Source organism: Littorina saxatilis, linkage group LG9, assembly GCF_037325665.1.
Source record: "Littorina saxatilis isolate snail1 linkage group LG9, US_GU_Lsax_2.0, whole genome shotgun sequence".
In the NCBI taxonomy this organism is placed as follows: domain Eukaryota; kingdom Metazoa; phylum Mollusca; class Gastropoda; order Littorinimorpha; family Littorinidae; genus Littorina; species Littorina saxatilis.
Genome location: NC_090253.1, coordinates 51,453,142 through 51,466,491, shown reverse-complemented (window position 1 = coordinate 51,466,491; position 13,350 = coordinate 51,453,142). Strand labels below are relative to the sequence as shown.

Below are 13,350 nucleotides of genomic sequence, written 5' to 3'. Positions count from 1 at the left end.
AAATTGACTCAATGAATTGAATGGAGCGGAAACAAGCTTTTTATTTCACCGAGAGAGAACCAAAGCGTATACGAGAAGGAAGGGAACAAATAGGAAACAAAACCTCTTAAATTGACAATGTCATTATCCTTCAATCAAAAACATTCCGCTACGCTTACACAGACGACACTTTCAAGCGCCTGTGCACCACAACCAAAAGTAGACCGCGTGGGATGACGTCACACAGGTGTGAAAGGCGGAAGACAAGTGTGGGACTGGTCGGGTTGTTCTACAATCATCCCACATATATCACCTTCCATGTGACTTTCACCCTCCGGACCCTTGCGTCTTTTCACTAAAACAGGTCAGTTGTGTTGCTGTGTATCTCTGTCAAGAATGTATAATCGTGCGATGAAAATATTAGCTACTTTCTGTTCTGTTCCACGTCAGCAGTGATGTCGCTTATTCCGCATTGCCATTGGCCGACGACTGGCTTTGTGGTGGTGTGATCTGGCGATTAGTTATAAACGTTGCTGTAAGCGATTCTAACGCAAAGTGTTTTTCAAATTAATAGTTTGAGGCATTCAACACACCCGAGAAAGTAAAAGGCTGTCTTGATCGCGACACTTTACTGGCCATTTACGCAAAAGAAAGGGACATAACTGTTCCACAATAACTGTAATTTTACTTTCACAGTTCACTCCCATAATAGACGAACAATTGTAAGACTGCCGGTAAGCTGGAACCCGTGGCTATCTGATGCGCTTAGTGCACTATAGCAGCTTGCAATGTGTAATGGCAAAGTCTGAAAACAAGTCTTGCAGGTGATAATGAACTTGACCTTTTGCATATATCTTTGAAATAAAGCTAAAGCTGTTGGTGAAGTAGAAATCAATAATTTTGTTTGAAAGGCCATGTATGTGTTTTCCACATGCGAGACATAACTCGACTTGCCATAAAAGAGTGTCTACACTGTGGAGCGAAGACCTAGTCGACCCTACCCCCCCCCCCCCCCCCCCCTCCTTAACAAAAGCTAAGTTCCACACAAATCCACCAATCAATCATAACAGCTGGAACGAAGTAACTTGTGCGTATCAAGGTGAAGGGTACCCTTTTCTCTGCCATGGTGAGTTAGTTAGTTAGCTGTTGCTTTTTGGGTCCAGCGGACCGTAATAGGCCAAATCAGGACCCCGTTCATGGTGAGAAAGGAAAGGTTGTGCTGTGGTTTTCAGCCTTCAAAGCAACCAACACCCGGCACGTTTTAGTGACTGCTCGACACATAACCCTCAAATATAGATTGTGGTGTGGTTGCATATGACTAGGCAACAAAAAAAAAATGTATGTTTTTGGTAACGTGGCTACAAAAAATAGGGTAGGTAGGTAGGTAGGGATTTTTTTGTTTTTTTGTTTTTTTGTTGTTGGTCAGGGTAGAAAATAACTATACAGTGACGCAAAGAGATTGGACTTACAATACAAAGAGAAAGACAACACATTACAAAACAAATGAGACAAAAGGGATGCGGGGTTATCCCCCTTGTGTCGTCTGCCGTCTGTTACTTTCGTTTTGACATTTTTATTTTATTTTTTTTATTTTTTTACAAATGCAATAAAAAAAAGTCTAGGGTCGGCGGGGGAAAAAAATAGGTAGGGTCGGGTGACCAGAAACATACACATTTTTTTGGGGGGCCCTATAACAACCTTCAATCATTTGAGCCATAAGTTAAACTAGTCTGCATAATACCAGAAAGACTTCTAGATATAATAACGACAAGTCCGTGTATAAGAGAACATTTGAAAAACACACTGATAAGCTGATAACAGCAGGATGATAACACAATGATTGCTCACATCAGAATGATGATCAGGTAGATATTTACGGTTGAATATATTAACTTTCTGCTACATATTCTAACTGTTTCTTTTTATGGAAGACCTTATACTTATAAGAATGCTTGGACATTATTTCAACTCTGAGAGATATGTTTTACAATACAAAAAGAAAAAATAAGTTGTTCAATAAAAGTGGTATGTGAATCCTCTATTTACTACATAACTGCTTAGCTTATAGGTAAAGTTCCAATATAAGCTGCTTGGGAAATATTTGTGTGTCTCCTGAAGCTCATTGTGACTATATTGACTTGAATGCTCTGCTTAACAGTAGAGAAATGGAAGTATACTTTCAACAAAAAATAGATTTGTTTAAATCAAAAGTGTTACAGAAACAGTATTAGAATTGAATAATTGCAAAATCGACGCTTTTCTACATTTACATCATATGTCCTTTATCTTAATGCTGCAACCTTGAAATGTGGTATGCGATACCTTGAAATGCACACAGAAGTTGTGTGCTATTCTATTCTTTTTCATTGACATTGACATTTAAGTTACGAGTTTGTATACTAACAATATTTTCTTCAAATAAAACCTCCCGTAACAAGTAGCCTATTTCTCCCTCAAGTTGCAATGAGCAATCTTTGTTTCGCGCGACTTGACCTGTTCCATCTTGAGCAATGTTGTTCAAAACCATGCAAATTGCGTTGTTCTTCTGTTTCTATGCTCTTAAGAATGTTGAACACAATAAACTCCACCATCGTCTTCCCATCCAACTCAAACGTACCACTTTCCTCTCCGCTATCGGCAATCTCTCGCCAGTGGTCTTTGAATGGTCGATCTCTTCTCTTTCTTATGCTGTTTGCTTTTGTAATTTTACAGCATCAGTCTCTTCAAGATACGTTTTACTCAGGTTCACGTGATAATAGAAAATGCGTGTTTGGAAGCAATTGTGAATGTATAAACAGCGTCCCAGATGGGAGCCTTGTTCTCATGTCACTAACACATGACGGCGATTTTGCCGACGACGGAAGCTTCTGCATGTGCAATGTTTATTTGGCTTTTAAAATGAAATTCAATGGTAAAAACAAAAGTTGCTTTGCATTTGACCAAAATTGTCATTAGCCAGACGGGATTTACTAGCCCGGCTGATAATTTGTTCGCCCCTGGCGACTGGGCGGTGGATTTGGCCATCTCTTATATAATAGCTGAATACGGTGGGGGGAATGAATGGCCCTTCCAGTAATATAACTGGTTCTACAATAAACGGCCTCATCACACAGATTTGCACTCAAACGCATCTGCCTAGTTTATGACGGGCAGTATAGAAGAAAACCAAGGTATATGTAACAGCTTTCTGTTGCTGTGTTAAATAGTGAGAAACCTTGTTCATGGCACACATACGAGCAACCGTTTTCGTTTGTTTATACTGATTTTATACTAGTTCTGTACAACTCATTATAAAATGTTTACTGTTACCGAACGTACTGCCATTTCTCTACTCTGTGCTTACATTTCAAGGCGATGCAGTAAAAATTAGCTTTGTATAGAATGTATATACAGTGAAACCCGGCTATATTGAAGTGGCACGGGACCCGGGAAGACCTTCAATATAGCCGGAACTTCAATATAGGCAATTCTCGGTTATATTGAATTTCCCTCCTTGTTCCTTCAACAATTCAATATAACCGAACTTTTTTTCACTATACGTTCTTATTTCCGTGTCCACACATTGCGTTTGATGTGAGATATATTCCCATTAATCTTTCACCTGTTGGCTGTTGTTGTTCGAGCCTCCTTGCTTTTTTCTGCACACACACACACGGACACACACTCACACACACGCACGCTCCCCCCCCCCCCCCCCCGTCCCTTACACACACAAACACACAGAGCCATTGACAGTATCAGACCGACGCCAAATGAAGCATTTGTCACACAAAAATAAACAGACAAACGAACAAACGAACAAGTAAAGTCCCTAAGATGTGCAGGTCCGATACGCAGTGCTAAAAAAGGAGGGGGGGAGGGAGGGAGGGAGGGAGGAGGATGTACACAAGTTACCAGCGCTGTTTACATCTATCATACGACTCAGTGATGAACAGCGGGGGTAACTTGTGTAACCTGCTCTTCTTCCAACCCCCCCCCCCCCCACACACACTTTGCACACATCACAATACACAACAGATCAATCAAACGACACAGTGATGAGCAGCAGGGGAAGCTTGTTTAACCTCCTCATCTTACTCCCTCCCACAAACTCTGCACACATCACACAACACAACACATCGATCCTACAACACAGTAAAGAGCAGTGGGGGTAACTTAAGAAACCTCCTCCCCCCCCACCCACAGTCTGCACACATCAGACAACACAACACACTAATCATACGACACAGTATTGAACAGCGGGGGTAACTTGTGTAACCTGTTTTTCTTCCACCCCCCCCCCCCCCCCCTCACTCTGCACACATCACAATACACAACAGATCAATCATACGACACAGTGATGTGCAGCTGGGGTAGCTTGTTTAACCTCCTCTTCATCCACTCACCCCCCCCCCCCCCCCCTCACATCAAACATACGACACATCAATCATACGAGTCATATGACACAGTAATGAGCAGCAGGGGTAGCGTCTCTTCTTACTCCCTCCCCCTCCCCCAAACTCGCAGTGCTGAAAAAGAAAGGGGGGAGTGGGGGGGGGGGGGGGAAAGAGGAGGATGTAATTAACTTTCCTGCGCTGTTCATATCAATCATACGATTTATTTATAAACAGCGGGAGTAACTTGTGTACCTCCTATTCCCCCCTAACCCCCCCCCCCCCCCCATTCCATCCGCACTCTGCACACATCGCACAACACAACACATCCATCATACGACCCAGTAATAAACATCGGGGGTAACTTGTGTACCTCCTATTCCCCCCCCCCCCCCTTCCCATTCCCATCCCCACTCTGCACACAACACCCAACACAACACATCCATCATACGACACAGTGATGAACAGTGGGGGTAACTTGTGAACCTCCTTTCCTCCACCCCCCCCTCCCTTCACTCTGCACACATCACACAACACATCACATCAATCATATGACACAGTGATCAACTGTGGGGGTAACTTGTGTGCCTTCTCTTCTTCCTCCTCCACCAACCCCCCCCCCCCACCCACAACTCTGCACACATCACACAACACAACACACATCAATCATACGACACAGTGATCAGCTGTGAGGGTAAATTAAGTACCTCCTTTTTCCCCCTCCCATTCTGCACACATCACAACAAACAAATCATACGACACAGAAAGGAACAGTGGGGGTAGCTTAAGTACCTCTTCTTCTCCCCTCCCCCCCTCCTCTGAACACACCAAACAACACGACACATCAATCATACAACACAGTGATAACAGTGGGGGTAACTTGTTTAACCTTCTTTTCTCTAAGATGTGCGGGACCGATACGCAGTGCTGAAAAAGAAAGGAGGGGCGGGGGAGAGAGGAGGCTGTAAACAAGTTTCCTGCGTTGTTCACATCAAGTACCTACCCTCCCCCCCCCACACACACTTACATAAAAAATAAACAGACAAACGAACAACCAAAGTCACTAAGATGTGTAGGTCCGATACGCAGTGCTAAAAAAAGGAAGGGGGGGATGTACACAAGTTACCAGCGCTGTTTACATCAATCATACGACTCAGTGATGAACAGCGGGAGTAACTTGTGTACCTGCTCTTCTTCCACCTGCCCCCCCCCCTCCCCACTCTGCACACATCACAATACACTACAGATCAATCATACGACACAGTGATAAGCATCAGGGATAGCTTGTTTAACCTCCTCTTCTCCCCCCCCCCCCTCTCCCCAACTTTGCACACATCACACAACAACACATCGATCATACAACACTGTGATGACTCTCTTCGGTGTCCGAACACCCCCGTGTGCACACATCACACAACACGACACATTAATCATACGACACAGTGATGACTCCCTTCGGTGTCCGAGCACCCCCGTGTGCACACATGCGCACGAAAACGGTCCCAAGTTCACAGCAAAAGTCTCAGGGCTTGGAAAACACAAAGACACGCATGCATCATCTCTCGTCTCTGATTATCATGATCGTATTTCGATACTTTGACGAGACAAACCCAATCTTCAGCATATTACCAATACATGTCTCAATATAGACAAGTTGGTCTAAGAGGACGTTAAAACCTAACAGTCAGTCAGTCAGTGATGAACAGTGGGGGTAACTTGTTTAACCTCCCCTTCCTCAACTGATTGTGCTGACAGAGGCGTGTCATATCATTCGGTGCCCGCGCAATCATTGTTCTTAAAAATAAAAAATTAAACAAATCTTTGGAGCAAATATTCAATATAGCCAGGTAAAAACGTCCCGTGGGCTGAATTTTTGTTTCAATATAGCCGGGATTTCAATATAGCCGACTTCAATGTAGCCAACATTTTTTAACAAAGAAAAAGAAGAGCTTCAGCCGGGACCTGAAAAATTCTTCAATATAGCCGGGATTTCAATATAGCCCACTTCAATATAGCCGGGTTTCACTGTATAACCAAAACTTTACTCCCCGACACCTAGTTCTGATTCCTTGAAAATGTTTGTCAAAGACGAATTTATTCTTATATTTACCAGTTTGCTTTGCACAGGTGTACGTTAATCACACTTAAATTACTCAGTGCTTTAAATACGGTCATGTATGATATATCTATCTATCTGTCTATCGATATATTAATATATAAACATATTAATACATTTACTTATCAGACCTTTACTTCGGGAAATAATTCAATCCGCGCAATATGACATATGCATTAAAATTGAATAATTATTGTTCTGTTTGTGATGGCTAGTAGGTAAGCAAAACAATAGTCTATAGTCTGAAGGCATATAAACATTAACAACAACAATAATAAATATAACGAAACTCAATTACCCTTTCAAATAAATGCATGAACAAGGTGGGGGGGGGGGGGGGGGAATAGGCAACGCACAGCTGCTTGTCAACATATGAAAAAACACATTAAAACATGTTTACAATTAGAATAGCTTGTTCTTTTCTGTTGTCAACTTTGATACTTTTGATTAAGTGAACTGCTGTAAACATGCCTACGCCTCAGGCCGGTTCAAACGTAACGAATCTCATTTAGCTGCAGAACAAAAATTAGCAAACGTTAACATACATGACTGTTCATTCGATTTGTTCTTACTTTCAGATTTAATACGCCATATCCTGTGCGTCATGCAGTCATATCGGAAGACATTCTGACGCTTAAGATGGCTTCCGGTAGTGATGAAGTTACCATGGACACATGTGCGGTGTGTTTGGAAACGTATACTCAACCCAAATTTCTGCCCTGCCACCACACGTTTTGTGCCAAGTGTATCACGGATCTTGCGAACCGTCACACGGGGGGTACCTTCCCCTGTCCCTCCTGTCGCAAGCCCACTTCTCTGCCTGAAGGGGGAGTGGCCGCCCTGCAGGCCAACTTTTACCTCAGGAAACAGGCAGAGAACAGCAAGGAGATGTGCAAAATCCACAACACGAGAGAGCTGGAGTTTTACTGTATCAGGTGTCAAGAGGCCATCTGTATCAACTGTAAGATGACCAAACACGAGCAGCACCAAACAGAAGACCTACCTACAGCCATCCAACAGAAACGGGAAGAAATAATTACTGAAAAAGCTCGCATACAGAAAGCAGAGAAAGACCTCAGAGAAAGTCTAAAGACAACGAGAGCAGAGCAGCAGGCCGTGCTGGACAAGAAGGCGGCAGTGGAGAAAAACATACGTGACCGACACGCCGTCATGGTGGCCGCTGCCGACAAGTTCAGAGATGAGGCCCTGGACTCGCTTAATAATGTTAGCACAGACATTGATGGTGACATCGACACGATCCTGAAACAGCAAGAAAACAACCTGAAAGAACTCTTGAGAATTAAGCGACAAGTTGAACGTGCCTCGAACTTCGTAAAAGCGAGTGATGTCATCTCTGTTGTCCAAGAGTTGAAGACAGGACGCGGTAGTGAGCAAGCGTTGGCCAAGCTGACGTCACATGGGTGGAAAACTGTCTGTCGTCCCGTCCTCCATTTCAAAGTCACGGGTGACGTCATACTGCAGAAGACACGTGACTTCATGGGCACGGTGACCAAGATGGAGATGGAGGTTGCAGCGCCTGAAGTGAGGGTGGTGAAGCGGTTCCCGTGCGGGCAGGAGGCTGACATTGAGGTCTTTTCTCTCTGTCATGTTGATAGTGACCCACCTTGTGTGAGGGTGTCGTATGAGCGGCGCGGGCTGAAGGGAGACGCTGTGGGAATAAGATTTAGTGAGGATGGGGAGTACATACGAAGTAGTGCCTTTGTCGGAAAAGTGTTTTGCAAAAGGATTGCCAAAGGAATACTAATGTCTGAAAGCCCTCGAGTCGGCTGTATTACCTCATACAGCAAATCACGGACGACTGCACACTTCCGACTGAGCAACAACTTGTCAGGTAAGGCAGACGTCGTCAATGTCAAAGTGACATCGTCAAATCCATTAACGGTAGAAAAGAAAACCGAATTCTCCATCAACGTGGGAGCTCATCGTGCATTCGACGTGGACGAGACAGGACAGTTCTTCGCCGTCGTGGAGGAGCCCACGTTCCTTGAAATGTGGCGCAAAGTGAAACTGTACCAGAGACCGGGAGGTTATCCTGTCAGCACCTACAACCCTCCTGCACATCTCTCTTGCTTCCAGCCGTCCGACGTGTGTTTCTACAAACTAAACGGTGAACAAGTGCTTCTGGTGGCTGATGAGCTCAATGACTGTATTCATTCTGTGCATTTGCCATCTGGTAAACTGTCAAAAGTACCTTTCCTTGCCCAAGGCTGTCCTTGGCTGATCCAACCCACCGCCATCACTGTGGATGTCTCCGCTCGCCTGTGGCTGGCCTGCAGGGGTGGTACCATCCTCTGTATGGAGCCCGTCGATAAGTGATACACAGGTAGGCAGTTACAATCTTTCAATTCCGTCTGCTTATAGCTGTTGGTCTCTTTATCTGTCTGTCCGTCTGTCTATAATTATGTATGCCTCTCTCTCTCTCTCTCTCTCTCTCTCTCTCTCTCTCTCTCTCTCTCTCTCTCTCTCTCTCTCTCTCTCTCTCTCTTTCTCTCTCTCTCTCTCGCTCTGTGTCTCTGTCTCTCTCAATGTGTGTTATACGCATTTAAATGTAATCCCAAAGTGATAATCCAAGGCAATACTACGATGGTGGAAGATGAATATGCCTAACGTAAATAATTTGCCATTGGATAACGTCTAGACGGATATTGACGAGTACAGTGAAGATGACTGTTAAGGCTTGACTAATGAGATTTGTTTATATATTTCAGGTTTGACGGGAGCGCTCCAGAACTCTGTGACAGAAATGTGCCCATGGAACCAACACAGTTATATGTAACATGCACTGTAGACTGGACTCGCTGATTGTGATTGCCTTAACTAGTGTCATGGGTGTGCTCCCGCACTCTGTCACACCACTGTGCTCAAGGCATGAATACACTGATACAGATAGCTAGGGAACGTGCACTTCAGAGAGGACTTTGATTAATTTCAGTACGCTGCTTTTAATTGATTTCAGCAGGCTGCTTTTGTTTGATTTCAAAATGCTGATTTATTTTTATTTCAAAATGCTGATTTTGTTTGTTTGATTTATTTCACTTTTTTGTATGGGAGTGCTCCTAGCTGTACTGTTACTGTTACATCTCTGTGACCGAGAGACTCACACAGAGAAACATATTCTTTGTAGACTGGACTTGCTGATTCTGGGTCTGTTTCAACTTGCTGATTCTGGGTCTGTTTCAACTTGCTGATTCTGGGTCTGTTTCAACTTGTTGATTCTGGGTCTGTTTCAACTTGCTGATTCTGGGTCTGTTTCAACTTGCTGATTCATTCTACTGATGTCATGGGAGTGCTCATGTACTCTGTAACATACATGTACTAAATGCACCAAGGCAATGCTAACATGCTGATTTTGACCTATATCAATTCGCTGATTTTGAATTATTTGACTGGTGTCGTGAGAGTGTCCCATGTGCTATGTTGCATCATCGTTCCTTTGGTTCCAACACAGGGATATGTAAGGCGCCTTTCAGCTAGATTACTTGCTATCGGGAGGTCAGTTTTTGTCGTACTTATTTGTTGGGGGCCCGGTAGGTCAGTTGGTGGAGCACTGGACTTGTGATCCGAGGGTCACGGGTTCGATTCCGGGATCGGGACGAACACGGGTCAACTTTTTGTGCAAAATCAGAGACGGTGCCCATGTTCCATCCCCATGTCACTACTGTGGCACGTAAGAGACCTTGGTCCATCTGCAATTTGTGTAGGTGGCTGATTACACCTAAACCCGCATACACCTGGGTAGCGCGACTCCGTTGCTGCTAGCTTTCCACTGGGAGGAAGCGACCCGAATTTCTCAGTGATGGGACAATAAAGGTAATGAAAATAAAATGAAAAGTGAAATGTATCTGAGACTCTCAAGTGTAACTTCTAAGGCTGCTTAGAAAGGACAATCGTAGTAGTTATCATTTAGTTGTTATCATTTAGTTGTTATCATTTAGTTGTTATCATTTAGTTGTCATCATTTAGTTGTCATCATTTAGTTGTTATCATTTAGTTGTTATCATTTAGTTGTTATCATTTAGTTGTTTTCATAAATTAAATAACAAATCGACAGTTGCAGATATCTTTGTAATTTGTTTTACTTAGAATGCTTGCGTGCTTGAATAACTTGACGAGGAGATTGTTCGTTCTAACATTAACAGGTTTTAATTTTAACGTGCATAAACACCGTTTTGTGCAGGTTGCTGGTATGTGTTGGTAAATGTTTATTGGATACATGAACACAATGAACGAACAAAATTAATTATTAATGACTGATTAAACAAACGGGCCAATAAATGACGAACGGGTGAACGATGCATAGCCTAAATGAATTAATCAATGAATGATGCATTGATTAACTGGTGAAGATGGCCTGATTGGTAAGCAAGCATGAATAAAGAGAGCTCCGTCAAATATGTGGTTGCCTCGCTGAATCTATTTGCTTTTTATTTCTCAACAATTGGTAACGTTATTTGATGATTGTTTATAAATGTGATGTACATTGTCCACTTAAGTTTATCTGTAACTATATGTCCATTTGATGATGTTCGTAAAGAGTTGATGTATACAGTAATGATGTTTCTGATATAGAAAGGAATACCTGGAAGAAAAATGAGTGACAATATAGATAATTAGGTGTTGGTAGGTAATTACGTACTACTTGTTGAGTACTCAGACTTCTTAATGGTGGACGGTGATAGGGTTAAAATAAGATAAGGTAATACACTTTCAGGAGAACTGCGACATGGGTTTACAGTGATTACATGCCAAAAAGAAGTTATATATGTGAGTGAATGGCATAATGCATATTACATTGACGTGTTTTAAATGTGAACGAGACAATTGAAAGTAAATAAATAGTATTTGGAAAAGAGGATACTGTTTAATAATAATGTAAATAAAAGCGGGAGAGAGAAAGAAAGAGAGGGAGAGAGACAGAGAGAGAGCCAGCCAGACAGAAAGACATGCAAAGAGGAACAGAGAGAGAGAGAGAGAGAGACAGAGATACATGCAGACACACAGAGAGACAGACAGACCAACTGACTGAACAAAACAACACAAACAAAGGAACTCTTATTTCGATTAGATCAACCCCCTTGATCATTCTATCACATTATATCAATATAACTTTTATTTTTCTATCTTGTGGTATGTTATCGTGTCCTCTCGTATTTATGTTATTTTATCAACAATATGGCAACCTGTCACATAATGTTATCTTCCTTATGGTCTCTTTCTCTGTCAATAATATGAACAGATGCAATGTTATGTTCACTATTCCGGGACAACTCAATTTTCAATACTCTCACTAAGAATTATAAAAAAAAATTGCAAGACTTTGATGGCTTTCTCCTTCTTACCCAACCGACCAACCTTTAACGTGTTTGTAATTAACATAGTCAATCAAAACTATTTTCCTCGTTAGTGCAGCAACACCCAGGCCAGGAAGACTTCCTGGTCGACTGTGCAGTTATCACAAACACACAGCTTGACACACACTGATTCGTCCTACAGGCTCATTCAAACGTTCAATTGCCTTTGAATACGAAGCAGAAATGCAGTTAGAGGGTCTTATCAAAATGGGCCTAGATATATCGACATCTGCAGCGACTTTGCTGTGTGTGTATGTGTGTGTGTTCGTCTGTGTGTGTGTGTTCGTCTGTGTGTGTGTGTGTGTGTGTGTGTGTGTGTGTTTGTGTGTGTGTGCGTGTGTGTGCGTGTGTGTTTGTGTGTGTGTTCGTCTGTGTGTGTGTGTGTGTGTGTGTGTGTGTGTGTGATATTCACAGCAGTCTATACATTACCATAACAAAGCCAGAGTGAGGCTCTTTTTACATTTAGTCAAGTTTTGACTAAATGTTTTAACATAGAGGGGGAATCGAAACGAGGGTCGTGGTGTATGTGCGTGTGTGTGTGTATGTCTGTGTGTGTGTGTGTGTGTGTAGAGCGATTCAGACTAAACTACTGGACCGATCTTTATGAAATTTGACATGAGAGTTCCTGGGTATGAAATGCCCGAACGTTTTTTTCATTTTTTTGATAAATGTCTTTGATGACGTCATATCCGGCTTTTCGTGAAAGTTGAGGCGGCACTGTCACGCCCTCATTTTTCAACTAAATTGGTTCAAATTTTGGTCAAGTAATCTTCGACGAAGCCCGGACTTCGGTATTGCATTTCAGCTTGGTGGCTTAAAAATTAATTGATGACTTTGGTCATTAAAAATCTGAAAATTGTAAAAAAAAATAAAAATTTATAAAACGATCAAAATTTACGTTTATCTTATTCTCCATCATTTGCTCCAAAAACATATAAATATGTTATATTTGGATTAAAAACAAGCTCTGAAAATTAAATATATAAAAATTATTATCAAAATTAAATTGTCGAAATCAATTTAAAAACACTTTCATCTTATTCCTTGTCGGTTCCTGATTCCAAAAACATATAGATATGATATGTTTGGATTAAAACACGCTCAGAAAGTTAAAACAAAGAGAGGTACAGAAAAGCGTGCTATCCTTCTTAGCGCAACTACCAGTACCCCGCTCTTCTTGTCAATTCCACTGCCTTTGCCATGAGCGGTGGACTGACGATGCTACGAGTGTACGGTCTTGCTGAAAATGGCATTGCGTTCAGTTTCATTCTGTGAGTTCGACAGCTACTTGACTAAATATTGTATTTTCGCCTTACGCGACTTGTTGTTCATTCAAGTACACCACTTCCCACTCCCCCTCCCCGCACACACACCAACAGATTCGTCTCGATTCGGAGGTTGTTCTAAATCATTTAACTTGACTATATGTTAATACAGCAACAAAAACAGAAGCAAAAAACAAACTACACAACTCTCATTTTATTTTTATTTTTCCACACCCAAACGCGAT

General features: G+C 42.3%; 1 protein-coding gene and 2 long non-coding RNA genes across 3 annotated transcripts in view; all 3 read left to right on the top strand.

The window, feature by feature from the left end:
* LOC138976412 (uncharacterized) overlaps positions 1 to 13,350 on the top strand; it is a 556,176-nt gene that overhangs the window by 241,244 nt on the left and 301,582 nt on the right. The gene's annotated exons all lie outside the window — the stretch shown is intronic.
* The window catches only part of LOC138976411 (uncharacterized), a 151,356-nt gene that overhangs the window by 115,257 nt on the left and 22,749 nt on the right, over positions 1 to 13,350 (top strand). The window lies entirely within an intron of this gene.
* LOC138976399 (tripartite motif-containing protein 54-like) lies at positions 222 to 11,339 on the top strand. The gene is made up of 3 exons (XM_070349252.1): positions 222 to 343; positions 7,047 to 8,812; positions 9,198 to 11,339. The coding sequence occupies exon 2, from the start codon at positions 7,108 to 7,110 to the stop codon at positions 8,803 to 8,805; it is 1,698 nt and encodes a 565-aa protein (XP_070205353.1). The 5' UTR covers positions 222 to 343; positions 7,047 to 7,107; the 3' UTR covers positions 8,806 to 8,812; positions 9,198 to 11,339.